Here is an 18,727-nt window from a genome sequence, read left to right on the forward strand (position 1 = left end):
GAGTCCCCCCTAGACCATGACCAAAGAGGTGAGTCCCCCCTAGACCAAGACCAAAGAGGTGAGTCCCCCCTAGACCATGACCAAAGAGGTGAGTCCCCCCTAGACCAAGACCAAAGAGGTGAGTCCCCCCTAGACCATGACCAAGACCAAAGAGGTGAGTCCCCCCTAGACCAAGACCAAAGAGGTGAGTCCCCCCTAGACCATGACCAAGACCAAAGAGGTGAGTCCCCTCTAGACCATGACCAAAGAGGTGAGTCCCCCCTAGACCATGACCAAGACCAAAGAGGTGAGTCCCCTCTAGACCATGACCAAAGAGGTGAGTCCCCCCTAGACCATGACCAAGACCAAAGAGGTGAGTCCCCCCTAGACCAAGACCAAAGAGGTGAGTCCCCCCTAGACCAAGACCAAATAGGTGAGTCCCCCCTAGACCATGACCAAGACCAAAGAGGTGAGTCCCCTCTAGACCATGACCAAAGAGGTGAGTCCCCCCTAGACCAAGACCAAAGAGGTGAGTCCCCCCTAGACCATGACCAAAGAGGTGAGTCCCCTCTAGACCATGACCAAAGAGGTGAGTCCCCCCTAGACCAAGACCAAAGAGGTGAGTTCCCCCCTAGACCTAGACCAAGACCAAAGAAGTGAGTCCCCCTTAGACCATGACCAAAGAGGTGCGAAGAGACCCGGGACCTCACTTCCTGTTTCACGCTCACTTCCTGTTTCTCCTCCAGGACTCCGAGGGCCAGAGCAAGGCGGTCGGTCCGGAGCCGCAGTACCTGGACGAGTTCACCAGCCTGCTGGTGCCGGACGACACGCGGGTCATGGTGGACCTGCTGAAGCTGGCCGTGTCCTGCCGCTCCGGGGACAAGGGCAAGGAGGTTCTGTCCGCCGTGCTGTCCGGGATGGGAACCGCCTACCCGCAGGTGACTCAGGAAGGGACTCCAGAGGGGTTCGGGTCTCTCGGTGCTGACTAGGGTTGGGATCCGAAAACCGGTGCCAATATGGCGCAACGGAGATTTCGGTGCTTCCTCTCGGTGCCTGAGCCGATTACAGTAGCTAACAATAGCCTATTGTTTGTATAGCTACAGTAGCTAGCTGATAGCCTACCGTTTGTATAGCTACAGTAGCTAACGATAGCCTATTGTTTGTATAGCTACAGTAGCTAACGATAGCCTATTGTTTGTATAGCTACAGTAGCTAGCTGATAGCCTACCGTTTGTAAAGCTACAGTAGCTAGCTGATAGCCTACCGTTTGTATAGCTATAGTAGCTAACAATAGCCTATTGTTTGTATAGCTACATTAGCTAGCTGATAGCCTACCGTTTGTATAGCTACAGTAGCTAGCTAGCATCAACTTTTTAACAGAGAAAATGCTGAAAGGTAAACAGTCAAAAGTTTGGCTGTATTTCGCAAAAAAAGATGTGACCAACGCCCCCTAGTGCTGATCCCTAGTGCTGACGCGGCGGGTCTCTTGTGCGCTTTGTCCGCAGGTTGCCGACATGCTGCTGGAGTTGTGCGTCACCGAGTTAGAGGACGTGGCCACGGATTCGCAGAGCGGCCGCCTGTCCTCTCAGCCGGTGGTGGTGGAGAGCAGCCACCCGTACACCGACGACACCTCCACCAGCGGCTCCGTGAAGATCCCAGGTGCCGAGGGTCTCAGGATAGAGTTCGACCGGCAGTGTTCCACCGAGCGGCGCCACGACCCGCTGACCATCATGGAGGGAGCCAACCGGATCGTCTCCGTCAGATCAGGTGACGAGAGGGCTGTGTTTCAGGACGGGACCCGTCTGACCGGTCCAGTGGATCAGGGTCATGAGTATTATCGTCTGTTTCGGGGCGGGAGTGGTTTGACCGGTCCAGTGGATCAGGGTCATGAGTATTATGGTCTGTTTCAGGGCGGGAGTGGTCTGACCGGTCCAGTGGATCAGGGTCATGAGTATTATGGTCTGTTTCAGGGCGGGAGTGGTCTGACTGGTCCAGTGAGCTCAGGATCCCCGGAGACGAACTCAAGTGGAAGTTCACCAGCGATGGATCGGTGAACGGATGGGGCTGGCGCTTCACCGTCTACCCGATCATGCCGGCTGCTGGTGAGACACACAAACACACACACAAACACACACACACACACACACTCTTTTTCTAGATTACACTACAACGCATCATGAGAACGTCATCATTTACCTTCATCCAGTACTCCTGTTCACTGAGCGGAGCCTGAACGCATCATAGTGTAACTGAATGAGCCGCTGCTCCTCCTCCTCGTCTCCCCCAGGTCCTAAAGACCTGCTCTCTGACCGCTGCATCCTGTCCTGCCCCTCCATGGACCTGGTCACCTGCCTGCTGGACTTCAGGCTGAACTTCGCCTCCAACAGGAGCATCGTGCCTCGTCTCGCCGCCTCCCTCGCCGCCTGCGCCCAGCTGAGCGCTCTAGGTACCGCAGGACGGCCCGGTGCACGTTCACGCTCATCTTTTACTGTTATTCAGATAATGACAAGAGGTTAAATAGTTAGTAGAATTATTGTCTTTCTCGGAATAAGAACAATATCTGGAGCATGTAGACTTCTCCATAGGGAGATATAAGCGAGATATATATATTATATATCTATATATATTCATGCTGCGTGTGGTTCGTTGCGGCCCAGCTGCAGGACACCGGATGTGGGCTCTGCAGAGACTCCGGAAGCTTCTGACCACCGAGTACGGTCAGTCCATCAACATCAACCGGCTGCTGGGAGACAGCGAGGGCGAGGCTCGCTCCATGGTGAGAGCCAGAGACGCGCCTTTATTGCTCTAAATCATATATTATTATTATTTTCTCTGCTGTGTTTATGACTAAGTGAAAGAAAACATTCCACTTTCTTCGCAGCATTCCTGGTTTGAATCCGTATCGTCGTTCCCTCTCTCTGTTTTAGCAATAAAATAATGACAAAGGCCACATAACTATTAAAAAAAAATATAAACATATTTGTGAGGTGAGTTTTAGGTGCAAATAGAATGTGCCTAAACTAATAATTACCTGGAAGAAAATGGGCTCTTCGTCCTGTTTAGAACTCTTGTGGTCAGAATGAGTATTACAACAACAACAAAGACTTTTGTGAAAATGTATCATGAAAACAAACAAAGAATATCTGCCAATATTATTTATATTTTTACCTGTTTTCACAGATGAAAAAATATATATCCTGGTTAAACCTTTTCTCACCCGTTCTGAAGTCATAAACCAGAGGGAGAAACCATCAGAATTTAATTTCCTCCTTTCTGCTGCTTTGTTCTGTGATCATTTTGACTGTTTATTAATTAATTAATGGGCTATATTGGTAATAAGTGATCTCTATTTCCTGCAGAGTTTCACCGGCAGCGCTCTGGCCGCTCTGGTGAAGGGGCTTCCTGAGGCGCTGCAGCGGCAACACGAGTACGAGGATCCCATCGTGAGGGGAGGCAAGCAGCTGCTGCACAGCCCGTTCTTCAAGGTACACACACACACACACACACACACACACACACACACACACACACACACACACACACACACACACACAGAGGTTCGTGAACACACTCGCTCATTGACTGTGTTCAGGTGCTGGTGGCCCTGGCCTGCGACCTGGAGCTGGACACGCTGCCCTGCTGTGCAGAGACTCATAAGTGGGCGTGGTTCCGCCGGTACTGCACGGCCTCCAGAGTCGCCGTGGCGCTGGACAAGAGGAGCGACCAGCCCAGAGCCTTCCTGGACGAGGTGAGCGGCCGTCTGGTTTCCTCGTGACGGGTGTAGTTTAAACCTCCGTCTCACGCCTCTGTCTCACCCCTGAAGGTCACCAAGAAGATCCGTGAGCTCATGGCGGACCACGAGAGCATGAACGGCCTCCACGAGAGCCACGAGCTGTTCAAGCGCGAGCACGACGAGCAGCTGGTGCAGTGGATGAACCGGCGGCCGGACGACTGGACGCTGTCGGCCGGCGGCAGCGGCACCATCTACGGCTGGGGCCACAACCACCGGGGCCAGCTGGGCGGCATCGAGGGCGCCAAGGTCAAAGTGCCCACGCCCACCGAGGCGCTCGCCACGCTGCGGCCCGTGCAGCTCATCGGCGGCGAGCAGACTCTGTTCGCCGTCACCGCCGACGGAAAGGTCCGCCTCTCTTTTAGCAGTTGGGATGAGTCGTCATGAACGGGTCTTAATATATAGATAAAATATTATATTTATAGTCGTTCTTGGTGTTAATGAAGTGTAACAATGAGCTCAGAACTGTTAGGAAGTTAAACCGCTCATAATTACTAGATTACACCTGAACGCATCATGAGAACGATGTAATGTAACTGAAGTGAACCTCCGCTGGTTCTCCGTTAGCGGTGATGCTAACGTTACTAGCTCTCCTCCTGTTGGCTCTCCGTTAGCGGTGCTGCTAACGTTACTAGCTCTCCTCCTGTTGGTTCTCCGTTAGCGGTGCTGCTAACGTTACTAGCTCTCCTCCTGTTGGTTCTCTGTTAGCGGTGCTGCTAACGTTACTAGCTCTCCTCCTGTTGGTTCTCTGTTAGCGGTGCTGCTAACGTTACTAGCTCTAAACACTGATTGGCTGTTTACAAAGTCACATGATCAGAGACTAGAGGAACATCCATGATGTCCTGGTCACATGATCTACTGGATCCTGGAGGATACACTTTATTTACTCTCTGATGTTAACGTTAGTCCGACCCGTTCCTCCTCTATTGATCTTGCTCCATGATGTCTCCTCACTAACACACACCTCGTCCTCAGCTTTACGCGACAGGATACGGCGCCGGGGGCCGGCTGGGCATCGGAGGCACGGAGTCCGTTTCCACGCCGACGCTGCTGGAGTCGGTCCAGCACGTCTTCATCAGGAAGGTGGCCGTGAACTCCGGAGGGAAGCACTGCCTGGCGCTGTCATCCGAGGGAGAGGTGTACTCCTGGGGAGAGGCGGAGGACGGGAAGCTGGGTCACGGGAACCGCAGGTACACGACACACCAACAGATTGTTTGTTTGGCGACTGAGATTTACGTTTAAAAAAAGCTTCTTTTGAAAGGAGAAGTGACCAGGAGTCAAGTCTGATAAATAATAAGTTATTTAAAATGTAATAACTTATTTCACTCGTCGGCAGGTGTTTTCTGCCAAAAGACAGCAGATCTGTGTTGTGTTTCTCGCTCGTATCATTAGTCTAGAGTCTGTAGTTTTTATATCCACGAGCGTAAAAAACAGAAGTCACTGCTGTTGAGTTCTCTGGATTCTGTCGTCGTGGTGACGCCTCTAGTTTCCGTAGTAACGGCGCCCCTTCTTGACCGCAGCCCCTGCGACCGGCCTCGTGTGATCGAGTCCCTGAGGGGCGTGGAGGTGGCCGACATCGCTGCCGGCGGCGCTCACAGCGCCTGCATCACGGCCAGCGGAGAGCTCTTCACCTGGGGGAAGGGCCGCTACGGCCGGCTGGGACACGGGGACAGCGAGGACCAGCTGAAGCCCAAACTGGTGAGTCACTTCCTGTCACCTGACCTCACTTCCTGTCACCTGACCTCACTTCCTGTCACGTGACCTCACTTCCTGTCACGTGACCTCACTTCCTGTCACGTGACCTCACTTCCTGTCACGTGACCTCACTTCCTGTCACATGGCCCTCACTTCCGGTCACCTGACCCTCCACTTCCTGTCACCTGACCCTCCACTTCCTGTCACTTGGCCCGCACTTCCTGTCACATGACCCTGCGTTTCGCTCTGAAATCAGTAAACCATCAAAAATCGTTTAGAATTTAATCATTTATTGGCCAAGTATGCTGCACATACAAGGAATTTAACTCAACAATAAACAGACATGATAAAACAATACAAATATAATAAAAACAATAAACAGTGCAATAAGTGTGTGTGTGTGTGTGTGTGTGTGTGTGTGTGTGCGCGTGCGCTCCAGGTGGACGCCCTGCAGGGTCACCGGGTCATCGACGTGGCGTGCGGCAGCGGCGACGCTCAGACGCTGTGCCTCACGGACGACGACATGGTCTGGTCCTGGGGGGACGGGGACTACGGCAAGCTGGGCCGGGGGGGCAGCGACGGCTGCAAAGTCCCCATGAAGGTAACGTCCCTGAACGCCTCGCGTCGTACAGGAAGAGCCCACCGGGGGCAGCACCGAGAAACACTCTGTTCACGTCAGCGCCAAGAGGGAGATGAGAAAGGAAAGTTCTTTATTTAGATGTGACGCTCCAGCTAGTAGACGGTTAGCTTAGCATAAACACTTGAAACCGGGGGAACGGCTAGCCTAGCTGTGTCTGAAGCTAATTAATGAATACGTACATCCGGTTTGTTTATTATTTATTATTATTAAGACTTTTAGATTTGTTCTGTTTCAGTGGAACAGAAGAGGGCGTCTGGTTTTTAAAAGATTGCATGTTTAACCACATAATAATAATAATAATAATAATAATAATACATTTTATTTAGAAAACACTTTCAAATAAGTGTGTAGCTCAAAGCGTTTACCATAAAAAGTGAAAATAAAACGAGACAATCGACCTTAAACTGATGGTAAAATATGAAATAAAATAAAGCCCATTTAAGAATAATAAAAATGAGGGAATTGGAAGAAGAAAAAAAAAGTGTTAATTATTAGCCAAATAAAAAAAGTTAAATCGCTGGAAGTGATTCTCTCATTTTGGAGAACAGTTGGCTGTTTTCTTCAGCTCCCAAACCAGTAAAAGAACACCATCGTGATACTGGGAAGCTGGTTTTGGTTCAAAGTCTGACGGTTCTTCATAATAATAATAATAATAATAACAATAATAATAACCAGGTATAGCCAATGAGGTTCAGTGTTTCCGTAGCGATCCATCGACCTGATTGATGTTTCCTGTGCTTCAGATCGACTCCCTCACCGGCCTCGGCGTGGTGAAAGTGGAGTGCGGCTCTCAGTTCTCTGTGGCGCTCACCAAGTCTGGAGCCGTGTACACGTGGTGCGTACACGCCCTGTTGTTGTCCTTGTTGTTGTTGTTGTCGTCGTCGGCTTAACGCTCCGCCTCGTCCTCAGGGGGAAAGGCGACTACCACCGGCTCGGACACGGCTCCGATGACCACGTACGACGACCGCGACAGGTTCAGGGGCTGCAGGGAAAGAAGGTCATCGCCATCGCCACGGGGTCGCTGCACTGTGTGTGCTGCACCGAGGACGGTAGGGAGGGGGTGTGTGTGTGTGTGTGTGTGTGTGTGTGACATCAGTTTATTGAAAACATTTACATGCTACATGATATATAATACATGATATGTGATGCACACATCACGCTACATGATATATGAACACACTACACGCTACATGTGATCGTAGCTCAGCGCTGGGTTGGACTGCGGCCTCACAGGCCTTGTGCTCGTGTTGCGGCGCAGGTGAAGTGTACACGTGGGGCGACAACGACGAGGGCCAGCTGGGAGACGGGACCACCAACGCCATCCAGAGGCCCCGGCTGGTGGCGGCGCTGCAGGGCAAGAAGATCAACAGGGTGGCCTGCGGCTCCGCCCACACGCTGTCCTGGTCCACCAGCAAGCCCACCAACGCCGGCAAGCTGCCTGCTCAGGTAGCGCCCTCGTGTCTCCAGCAGATGGCGCCAAAGCGTTTTTATTGTGCAGCCGCCTGACCGTGTGAGCGGTGTGTTCAAGGTCCCCATGGAGTACAACCACCTGCAGGAGATCCCCATCATGGCCCTGAGGAACCGGCTGCTGCTGCTGCACCACATCTCAGAGCTCTTCTGCCCCTGCATCCCCATGTTCGACCTGGAGGGCCGGCTGGGCCAGACGGGCCACGGACCCCCGGTGGGCTTCGACACGCTCAGAGGCATCCTGATCTCCCAGGGCAAGGTGAGCCCGCCTGACCTTGAGACCCGGACGGTACCAATCCTGACCTTTATCCCCGGACGGTACCAATCCTGTCCTTTAGACCCGGACGGTACCAATCCTGACCTTGAGACCCGGACGGTACCAATCCTGTCCTTTATCCCCGGACGGTACCAATCCTGACCTTTAGACCCGGACGGTACCAATCCTGACCTTTAGACCCGGACGGTACCAATCCTGACCTTTAGACCCGGACGGTACCAATCCTGACCAAAGATTATGTTCGATAAGTGAAAATTGTTTTGAAGATTTTCAACGAGCTTAAATGGCGATTTCCTAAAAAACCTGCTAGCTGTCTAGATTTGGCCGATAAAGTCTCGTGACTCTTTTAAACCCCTCGTGTCATGAGATGAATATTAACATGAATGTTAAGATGTTTTAATGTCTTCATATGAATCTTTTCTCTGAACAGGAAGCAGCGTTCAGGAAGGTGGTTCAAGCCACGATGGTGAGAGACAGACAGCACGGCCCCGTGGTGGAGCTCAACCGGATACAGGTACAACCAGGGCTCTTCCTCCTCCTCTTCTTCCTCACTGTAAGGAGAACATGTGATGTCTTTCATCAGGGGATTTTTCTTCTCTGTGTGTGTGTGTGTGTGTGTGTGTGTGTCCTGGACTAGTCTCGGTTCAGGTCTCTGAGAACTGTCAGCTCCAGAATTTCATGCTCATCTGAACTTCCTGTCTATTGAGCAGAAAGTTATTAAACGGAACCGAAACAAATCCAACCCTAACTATAATGTGTTCCTCCTCTTCCTCCTCTTCCTCCTCTTCCTCCCCCCCAGGTGAAGCGTTCCCGGAGTAAAGGAGGTCTGGCGGGTCCTGATGGAACCAAGTCCGTGTTCGGTCAGATGTGTTCCAAGATGAGCTCGTTCAGCCCCGACAGCCTGCTGCTGCCTCACCGCGTGTGGAAGGTCAAGTTCGTGGGTCGGTGTTCACGCCTCCTTTGAACTTAAGCTCCTCCCACAAGTCTTTCATTCTCTGACCGTAAGCTCCTCCCCCCTGACGTTCACACGCGTGCTCTTCTTCTTCTTCTCTCGTCTCAGGCGAGTCCGTGGACGACTGCGGCGGCGGCTACAGCGAGTCCATCGCCGAGATGTGCGAGGAGCTGCAGAACGCGCTGACGCCGCTTCTCATCGTCACGCCCAACGGCCGCGACGAGTCGGGCGCCAACCGGGACTGCTTCCTGCTCAACCCGGCGGCCAAGTCCGCGCTGCACATGAGCATGTTCCGCTTCCTGGGTACGACGAGCGCACGCGCATCGCGATGAAGATCAACGCGCTGCATTGGTTCCACGTGGTCGGTCACGTGGTCGGTCACGTGGTCGGTCACGTGGTCGGTCACGTGGTCGGTCACGTGGTCGGTCACGTGGTCGGTCACGTGGTCGGTCACGTGGTCGGTCACGTGGTCATGTGATCGCTCCCCTCTGCTCCGTGTCTGCAGGAGTTCTGCTCGGCATCGCCATCCGGACCGGAAGCCCTCTGAGTCTGAATCTGGCCGAGCCGGTGTGGAAGCAGCTGGCCGGCATGAACCTGACCATCGCCGACCTCAGTGAGGTACGAACACACTGGTGGACACGCACACACACACGCACACACACACACACACACACACACACACACACACACACACACACACACACACACACACCTGGACACACACACACACATTGAGTTTTGAGAAGGGATCCTCTGTCTGTTGGAACAAAAGGATTTAATTGGTCGATCATGAGTTTCTTGACCTGAGGCCTTGTCTGAATATTTATATATAATACATTTGTGTGTGTGTATATATAAACAAACATAAATATACAATACATGTTATATATATATATATATATATATATATATATATATATATATAACATGTATTGTATATATATATATACACACACATATGTATTATATAGTCCGTGTGAAACATCAACGCTCACTCGGCTCAGCGTCTGTGGGATCAAACCTCCAGGATCATAGGATCATGACCCAAATGAACACGCTAAAGGGGGCGGGGCCTGTAGAGCGGTACAAAGGAAAAGCTCTGTGTTCAACATGATCTTACCTCAGGGAGGAGCCTCTAGCCTGCAGACGTTAGCACCATGAAGCTCATGTTTTACCTCAGGGAGGAGCCTCTAGCCTGCAGACGTTACCACCATGAAGCTCATGTTTTACCTCAGGGAGGAGCCGCTAACCTGCAGACGTTAGCACCATGAAGCTCATGTTTTACCTCAGGGAGGAGCCGCTAACCTGCAGACGTTACCACCATGAAGCTCATGTTTTACCTCAGGGAGGAGCCGCTAACCTGCAGACGTTACCACCATGAAGCTCATGTTTTACCTCAGGGAGGAGCCGCTAACCTGCAGACGTTACCACCATGAAGCTCATGATCTGCTCTAGAACACATTCCTCTACATTCCTCTCAGATTAAAGTTAAGCTGAGGACTCAGGCCGGTCCTGGTTCCTGTGAGCGGAGGAGTCCTCACGCTGAGATCATGAGCTCCTGAGTGGTGGGAAGGAGGAGAAGAACAAAGCCCCTCCTTTTGTTCCCGCACAAGGCGCCTCTTGTCTTGTGGTCGCTGCCTTGAGGCTCTAGGAAGGTTAGAGAAAGAACTCGGTTTCAGACGAGGATCTCACGGTCTCCGTGACGCAGCACGAGGCCCGAATACCAAAGGAATACGCACACGGAGGAATGCGTCCTGCAGGTGATGCTCTGGGTTCGTAGGAGGCGTTAAAGGGGCAGTACGCCACATTTAGAGAGGACTCACTGGAATGAAATATCCATAAACTGTGACACAAACAGCTAAATAAAAACAACGGTTCTCAGGTTCTGGTGATGAAACGGATTAAAACAGAGTCCACGTTTCTACAGGAGCCAGAACGCTCTGGAGAGACTTCATGTTGCATGTAAAGGAGTGATGCGTTCAGGGACTCATTATACCACCACCAGTGCTAATAATGAAGGCTCCTAGTATTGGGTAGCTACACACACACACACAACTACACACACACATACATACTGAGGGAATGAGTCAAGAGAGAACGTTTCTCCATAGACGTCTATGTCCTGTTCATAGACTTACGTCCTGTCCCTTTAAATGCCCCCCAGGTGGATAAGGACTTCATCCCCGGCTTGATGTACATCCGGGACAACGAGGCCACGGCGGAGGAGTTTGAGGCCATGACGCTGCCCTTCACCGTGCCCAACGCCAGCGGACAGGACATCCAGCTGAGCTCCAAGTACTCGCACATCACGCTGGAGAACCGGGCGGAGTACGTCCGCCTGGCCATCAACTACCGGTGAGACGCCTGTCTCTCTGTCTGTCTCTCTGTCTGTCTCTCTGTCTGTCTGTTCTCCCCCCAACCCCCACTCCATGTGCGTTTGTTGACTTCCTGTTTCCCCCTCCATGTGTTTACTTCCTGTTTCCCCCTCCATGTGTTTACTTCCGGTTTCCCCCTCCATGTGTTGACTTCCTGTTTCTCCCTCCATGTGTTGACTTCCTGTTTCTCCCTCCATGTGTTGACTTCCTGTTTCCCCCTCCATGTGTTGACTTCCTGTTTCTCCCTCCATGTGTTGACTTCCTGTTTCTCCCTATATGTGTTGACTTCCTGTTTCCCCCTCCATGTGTTGACTTCCTGTTTCCCCCTCCATGTGTTGACTTCCTGTTTCCCCCTCCATGTGTTGACTTCCTGTTTCCCCCTCCATGTGTTGACTTCCTGTTTCCCCCTCCATGTGTTGACTTCCTGTTTCCCCCTCCATGTGTTGACTTCCTGTTTCCCCCTCCATGTGTTGACTTCCTGTTTCCCCCTCCATGTGTTGACTTCCTGTTTCTCCCTCCATGTGTTGACTTCCTGTTTCTCCCTCCATGTGTTTACTTCCTGTTTCCCCCTCCATGTGTTGACTTCCTGTTTCTCCCTCCATGTGTTGACTTCCTGTTTCCCCCTCCATGTGTTGACTTCCTGTTTCCCCCTCCACGTGTTGACTTCCTGTTTCTCCCTCCAGGCTGCATGAGTTTGACGAGCAGGTGTCGGCGGTCCGGGAGGGAATGGCTCGAGTTGTCCCCGTCCCGCTGTTGTCTCTGTTCACCGGCTACGAGCTGGAGACCATGGTGAGAGAGCAGATCAGTAGAGTCTGTGTTTGAGCTGAGATCTGGTTTAACACCTGGTTTAACATGACCCCCCTCCCCCCCGTCCTCAGGTGTGTGGGAGCCCCGACATCCCGCTCCACCTGCTGAAGTCGGTGGCCACGTATAAAGGGGTGGAGCCCACGTCGTCGCTCATCCAGTGGTTCTGGGAGGTGATGGAGTCGTTCTCCAACACGGAGCGCTCCCTCTTCCTGAGGTTCGTCTGGGGTCGCACAAGGCTGCCGCGCACCATCGCCGACTTCCGGGGGCGGGACTTCGTCGTGCAGGTAAGAAGATGTACCTTTATTCTATACAACCAGAGGAGTCTCCCCCTGGTGGTCGGGAGAGAGAATGCAGCTTTAACACATGAAGCATAGACTTCACTTTAAAGAACCAGAGGTTTTAAACGGTCACTTGAACCTTTAGCTAACAGCCGGCGGCGGCGTGTCGGAGCCTCCGTGCGGTCCCTGAAGGCAGCATCATGATCAGCTTCTCCTTCGCCCCCTGCAGGTGCTGGATAAGTACAACCCCCCCGACCACTTCCTGCCTGAGTCCTACACCTGCTTCTTCCTGCTCAAGCTGCCCAGGTACTCGTGCAAGCAGGTGCTGGAGGAGAAGCTCAAGTACGCCATCCACTTCTGCAAGTCCATCGACACCGACGACTACGCCCGCATCGCGCTGTCCGGGGAGCCGGCGGCCGACGACAGCAGCGAGGACTCGGACAACGAGGACGCCGACTCCTTCGCCTCGGACTCCACCCAGGACTACCTGACGGGACACTGAGTTCATCTCACCTGTACACACACACACACACACACACACACACACACACACACACACACACGAGACACAACGTCTGTGGGGGGGAAATGTGCAATGAGCTTTGAGAAGCTGAAGAGAGGAACGAACACCAGGTTTTACTCTGATTTAGTTTCTTTAAAATAAAGTGATCACATGTAATTGTTGTGTTACATGAATTATGTATATTGTTTCACTTAAAAAAGAAAAGAAAAATAACCGCACTGTGATAGATTTCCTCCCTCTGGTTGGTGTGAAGTACTTTTCCCTAGGTTGTATATAGAAATCGATGTACCACAAAGCAGTCGTCTCACTCTGTGTTTCCTGGTAGCGGCCATGTTTGTTTCTATCAAACATTTTTAACTTGAAGAAGTCGGTGTTCGTCCCTTCGCTCCGCCTGAAGGCCGCTTCAGGACTCGGCTCCTCACCGTGTCCGTCTCCTTAAAGAATGTACATAATATGATTGTGCCACGTATTCACAGAAGGTCTCATTCCTGCATATTCTATGTTAATACATTTCTGTTAATAAATTCAAATGCAAAAAGGACCCAAGCATATGTGTGATGTTAGTGAGACTTCTATACAACCAGAGGAGTCGCCCCTGGTGGTCAGGAGACAATGCAGCTTTAACACATGAAGCATAGACTTCTATACAACCAGAGGAGTCGCCCCTGGTGGTCAGGAGACAATGCAGCTTTAACACATGAAGCATAGACTTCTATACAACCAGAGGAGTCGCCCCTGGTGGTCAGGAGACAATGCAGCTTTAACACATGAAGCATAGACTTCTATACAACCAGAGGAGTCGCCCCTGGTGGTCAGGAGAGAATGCAGCTTTAACACATGAAGCATAGACTTCTATACAACCAGAGGAGTCACCCCTGGTGGTCAGGAGAGAATGCAGCTTTAACACATGAAGCATAGACTTCTATACAACCAGAGGAGTCGCCCCTGGTGGTCAGGAGACAATGCAGCTTTAACACATGAAGCATAGACTTCTATACAACCAGAGGAGTCGCCCCTGGTGGTCAGGAGAGAATGCAGCTTTAACACATGAAGCATAGACTTCTATACAACCAGAGGAGTCGCCCCCTGGTGGTCAGGAGAGAATGCATCTTTAACACATGAAGAATGGACTTGATTGATTTGAACTGATGAGCAGAATCAATAATTACTATTATTAATAAACTAATGTGATCGGGTCTCTACAGGAAAGCGCAGCACAAATAAATAAAGCAGCATTTGTAATCTCTTGTAATCTCTTCTATGATTTAATAAAACATTCCTGTCGTCTGGAACAGGATTGTTCTTTAAATGTGATCAGATTAATTATTACGTTACTGGTTTTCCAAACTGGGTCAGAAGTTCATTCTGGTTCCTTTTTGGTTTCTGGTAGAATCTTTCAAATGTGGAACAAAGGTTGCAGCAGAATGCTGGAGGGATTAAAGAGAAATCTCCCATAATTCCCTCTGTTGTCAGCAGGGATCGAGCATCGAGATCCACACACACACACACACACACACGCACACACACTCTCTCGCATAGTGTCTCGGGCCAAAGGAACTAAAATATAATACAAACATTAACACACACCTTAAGCACGTTAAAACCTTTAAGCGACAGGTTCCAGTGATTTGATAAAACATAAATATATTTTTTAAAGCAGCTTTGATTGTTTCCAGTTGTTGGATTATAGAAATAAAACAAAGAATGTCATTAAATTACAATAATAATTCTAAAAGAAAGAAACATTTTATTTAACTTTGCATTTTTAAGTTGGAACAACTTCACATATTTCAGTAAATCCAACAACAATGCTACAGGGTGATTGACAGCTGAAGCTTGAGGGCGGGGCTACAGGGTGATTGACAGCTGAAGCTTGAGGGCGGGGCTACAGGGTGATTGACAGCTGATGCTTGAGGGCGGGGCTACAGGGTGATTGACAGCTGAAGCTTGAGGGCGGGGCTACAGGGTGATTGACAGCTGATGATTGAGGGCGGGGCTACAGGGTGATTGACAGCTGAAGCTTGAGGTGCTGTGTGGTAACTTAACTGAAGATGTTCCGTCTCTCTGATGGTGAGGAGAACCGAGCAGCTGATCACGGGAGAAACGTTCTGTAGGCCTTCCTCATCATCATCCTCACCACTGCACCCCAGGAGGAGGAGGATGATGATGATGATGATGATGCTGATGGTCCCGTCCTGCGTCACATGACCTGCTGCTCTGCGCCTGGAGAGGAACTCGTTCACCAGGAGTCGGTGTCTCGGCCTCCGGCTCTCTCTCTCTCTCTCTCTCTCTCTCTCTCTCTCTCTCTCTCTCTCTCTCTCCTCCCATGTGATGCTCCCAGTAAGACAGTATGACCAGTATGACCACAGGACTCCTTCCCTCCCAACAGGTGACTCCCTCAATGGGAGACTTTGTCTTCTGCTTTCTAGGAACTGAGCCAGAGATCAGAGCAGATATGAAGTTATGTTTCATTCAATTCTTTATTATCTCACAGATTCTTCTGTTAATCAGTTTTATGGTTTCATTGCTCAGTTTCTGCTCTTGTTTATATCTCTTCTCTTGTTTTAATAGTTATAGGTTTTACAATATAGGATCATTTAAAGCCTCACGGCATCGTTCATGCACACACACACACAACACACACACATAACACACACAACACACACACACACACACAACACACACACACAACACACACAACACACACACACACATAACACACACAACACACACACACACACAACACACACACACACACAACACACACAACACACACACACACAACACACACAACACACACACACAACACACACACACAACACACACACACAACACACACACACACACACACAACACACACACATAACACACACAACACACACACACACACACACACACACACAACACACACACACAACACACACACACACACACCTGGGGCTCAGAAGGTTAATCCTCTGGAGTCGGGGGGTCATTTCCTCGATTTTACATAATTTCTTAAATTCACCTTGTTAAGGCACTTGCATATGAGATACATCCCCATGAGAAATCTCAGCTCTCTATATAATGAGGCACCATTGTCATAAGGCACAAGTGTAAAGAGATAATTTGTCCCTAAAGCTGAAAAATTGGCCCTCGTAAACAAATGTCTAAACACACATTATGTATTACATGGTGGGGATGTTTGGCCTGCATGTTGTCCTCTGGACCAGCTGTGAATCCTCTCTGTAAAATACATCACTACTAGTCAGTATGAGTTCACTGAAAGAAAGTTATGATTACCGACACGTAACGGAGATCCAACACGGACTCTGCTCAAGACATGAGCTAACGTTGCTAAGCTAACGTCAACAAACTATCTATAGTTAAGCTGACACTTTTATCCAAAGCGATTGACAGGTTTGCTTTATACACCGTAGTCATAGCAACGGGGAGCAGTTCAGGGTTAGGTGTCTTGCTCAAGGACGCAACGACAAGGACTAGCGGAGCCGGGACTCGGACCACCGATTCTCTTATTGAAAGACAGGCATGCTAACCACTGAGCCACAGTCACCCACACACGTCTTACAAACAGGTAACGGAGATCCAACACTACTAGTCAAACTGAGTTCACTGACAGAAAGTTAACGGGATAGTGACAATGTAAGACGACATCCAGCACGGGATGAGCTACATGTGCTATCGTTGCTAAAAAAAAACTATCGATAGTTGATGACGCACCGTTCAGTCTTACAGACACGCTGTAGACAGCTATCTCTCCCGTTAGCTCCCTGTTAGCTCATGCCAGCTCCCTGTTAGCTCCCCGTTAGCTCCCTGTTAGTTACAGCTACCGGTAATAACGTAAATATGCTATTGCAAAGATCAGTAAACACACTTATCCATCTTCAAATGGATCCCTTTTATTGCTGTTGTCCTCTTCAACACAATCTGCAACAAAACCAAAGCAGTGGTCTGTTAGGAAGAGTTTCAGTCTGTTAGGAAGAGTTTCAGTCTGTTAGGAAGAGTTTCAGTCTTTTAGGAAGAGTTTCAGTCTGTTAGGAAGAGTTTCAGTCTTTTAGGAAGAGTTTCAGTCTGTTAGGAAGAGTTTCAGTCTGTTAGGAAGAGTTTCAGTCTTTTAGGAAGAGTTTCAGTCTTTTAGGGAGAGTTTCAGTCTTTTAGGAAGAGTTTCAGTCTGTTAGGAAGAGTTTCAGTCTTTTAGGGAGAGTTTCAGTCTTTTAGGAAGAGTTTCAGTCTGTTAGGAAGAGTTTCAGTCTTTTAGGAAGAGTTTCAGTCTTTTAAGAAGAGTTTCAGTCTGTTAGGAAGAGTTTCAGTCTTTTAGGAAGAGTTTCAGTCTTTTAGGAGGAGTTAGGGAGAGTTTCAGTCTGTTAGGAAGAGTTTCAGTCTTTTAGGAAGAGTTTCAGTCTGTTAGGAAGAGTTAGGGAGAGTTTCAGTCTTTTAGGAAGAGTTAGGGAGAGTTTCAGTCTTTTAGGAAGAGTTTCAGTCTTTTAGGAAGAGTTAGGGAGAGTTTCAGTCTGTTAGGAAGAGTTTCAGTCTTTTAGGGAGAGTTTCAGTCTTTTAGGAAGAGTTTCAGTCTGTTAGGAAGAGTTTCAGTCTTTTAGGAAGCGTTTCAGTCTGTTAGGAAGAGTTTCAGTCTGTTAGGAAGAGTTTCAGTCTTTTAGGGAGAGTTTCAGTCTGTTAGGAAGAGTTTCAGTCTTTTAGGAAGAGTTTCAGTCTGTTAGGAAGAGTTTCAGTCTTTTAGGAAGAGTTTCAGTCTTTTAGGAGGAGTTAGGGAGAGTTTCAGTCTGTTAGAAAGAGTTTCAGTCTTTAAGGAAGAGTTTCAGTCTTTTAGGAAGAGTTAGGGAGAGTTTCAGTCTGTTAGGAAGAGTTTCAGTCTGTTAGGAAGAGTTTCAGTCTTTTAGGAAGAGTTTCAGTCTGTTAGGAAGAGTTTCAGTCTTTTAGGAAGCGTTTCAGTCTGTTAGGAAGAGCTTCAGTCTGTTAGGAAGAGTTTCAGTCTTTTAGGGAGAGTTTCAGTCTGTTAGGAAGAGTTTCAGTCTTTTAGGAAGAGTTTCAGTCTTTTAGGAAGAGTTTCAGTCTGTTAGGAAGAGTTTCAGTCTTTTAGGAAGAGTTTCAGTCTTTTAGGAGGAGTTAGGGAGAGTTTCAGTCTGTTAGGAAGAGTTTCAGTCTTTAAGGAAGAGTTTCAGTCTTTTAGGAAGAGTTAGGGAGAGTTTCAGTCTGTTAGGAAGAGTTTCAGTCTTTAAGGAAGAGTTTCAGTCTTTTAGGAAGAGTTAGGGAGAGTTTCAGTCTGTTAGGAAGAGTTTCAGTCTGTTAGGAAGAGTTTCAGTCTTTTAGGAAGAGTTTCAGTCTTTTAGGAGGAGTTAGGGAGAGTTTCAGTCTGTTAGGAAGAGTTTCAGTCTGTTAGGGAGAGTTTCAGTCTTTTAGGAAGAGTTTCAGTCTGTTAGGAAGAGTTTCAGTCTGTTAGGAAGAGTTTCAGTCTGTTAGGAAGAGTTAAAGTCTTTTAGGGAGAGTTTCAGTCTGTTAGGAAGAGTTTCAGTCTTTTAGGAAGAGTTTCAGTCTTTTAGGGAGAGTTTCAGTCTGTTAGGAAGAGTTTCAGTCTGTTAGGGAGAGTTTCAGTCTTTTCAGATTAGTGATGTTATGGCAAAACATTGGTTGGTTTGGGCATGCTGGGTATTGAAATGTTCATCAGCTTCCACACTTGCTGTATGTCCGCCGGCATGGCAAGTTACGGAGTTTAGGTAAATATTTAAGCTTAACGGTTACTTAATAAACAGACCATAGGTCTCTTCTCACAGGGGTTACGGTGCTGTAGTCAGTGACACTTTTATCCAAAGCGATTGACAGGTTTGCTTTATACACCGTAGTCATAGCAACGGGGAGCAGTTCAGGGTTAGGTGTCTTGCTCAAGGACGCAACGACAAGGACTAGCGGAGCCGGGACTCGGACCACC

General features: G+C 49.3%; 1 protein-coding gene across 1 annotated transcript in view; it reads left to right on the forward strand.

Annotated features, from left to right (window-relative positions):
- Window positions 1-13,313, forward strand: part of herc2 (HECT and RLD domain containing E3 ubiquitin protein ligase 2) — a 64,116-nt gene extending 50,803 nt beyond the window's left edge. The window contains exons 67-89 of the mRNA XM_079220891.1: window positions 726-917; window positions 1,485-1,746; window positions 1,950-2,081; window positions 2,267-2,425; window positions 2,637-2,755; window positions 3,339-3,464; window positions 3,572-3,727; window positions 3,803-4,117; window positions 4,745-4,959; window positions 5,290-5,467; window positions 5,904-6,065; window positions 6,848-6,939; window positions 7,014-7,153; window positions 7,363-7,550; window positions 7,633-7,830; window positions 8,279-8,362; window positions 8,648-8,789; window positions 8,909-9,103; window positions 9,306-9,418; window positions 10,965-11,155; window positions 11,859-11,964; window positions 12,054-12,266; window positions 12,490-13,313. Coding sequence (XP_079077017.1) covers window positions 726-917; window positions 1,485-1,746; window positions 1,950-2,081; window positions 2,267-2,425; window positions 2,637-2,755; window positions 3,339-3,464; window positions 3,572-3,727; window positions 3,803-4,117; window positions 4,745-4,959; window positions 5,290-5,467; window positions 5,904-6,065; window positions 6,848-6,939; window positions 7,014-7,153; window positions 7,363-7,550; window positions 7,633-7,830; window positions 8,279-8,362; window positions 8,648-8,789; window positions 8,909-9,103; window positions 9,306-9,418; window positions 10,965-11,155; window positions 11,859-11,964; window positions 12,054-12,266; window positions 12,490-12,762 — 3,951 coding nt within the window. The 3' untranslated portion in view covers window positions 12,763-13,313. The remainder of the gene's footprint in view (window positions 1-725; window positions 918-1,484; window positions 1,747-1,949; window positions 2,082-2,266; window positions 2,426-2,636; window positions 2,756-3,338; window positions 3,465-3,571; window positions 3,728-3,802; window positions 4,118-4,744; window positions 4,960-5,289; window positions 5,468-5,903; window positions 6,066-6,847; window positions 6,940-7,013; window positions 7,154-7,362; window positions 7,551-7,632; window positions 7,831-8,278; window positions 8,363-8,647; window positions 8,790-8,908; window positions 9,104-9,305; window positions 9,419-10,964; window positions 11,156-11,858; window positions 11,965-12,053; window positions 12,267-12,489) is intronic.
- The last annotated feature ends 5,414 nt before the right edge of the window (window positions 13,314-18,727 follow it).

Source organism: Taurulus bubalis (genome assembly GCF_910589615.1).
Source record: "Taurulus bubalis genome assembly, chromosome: 7".
In the NCBI taxonomy this organism is placed as follows: domain Eukaryota; kingdom Metazoa; phylum Chordata; class Actinopteri; order Perciformes; family Cottidae; genus Taurulus; species Taurulus bubalis.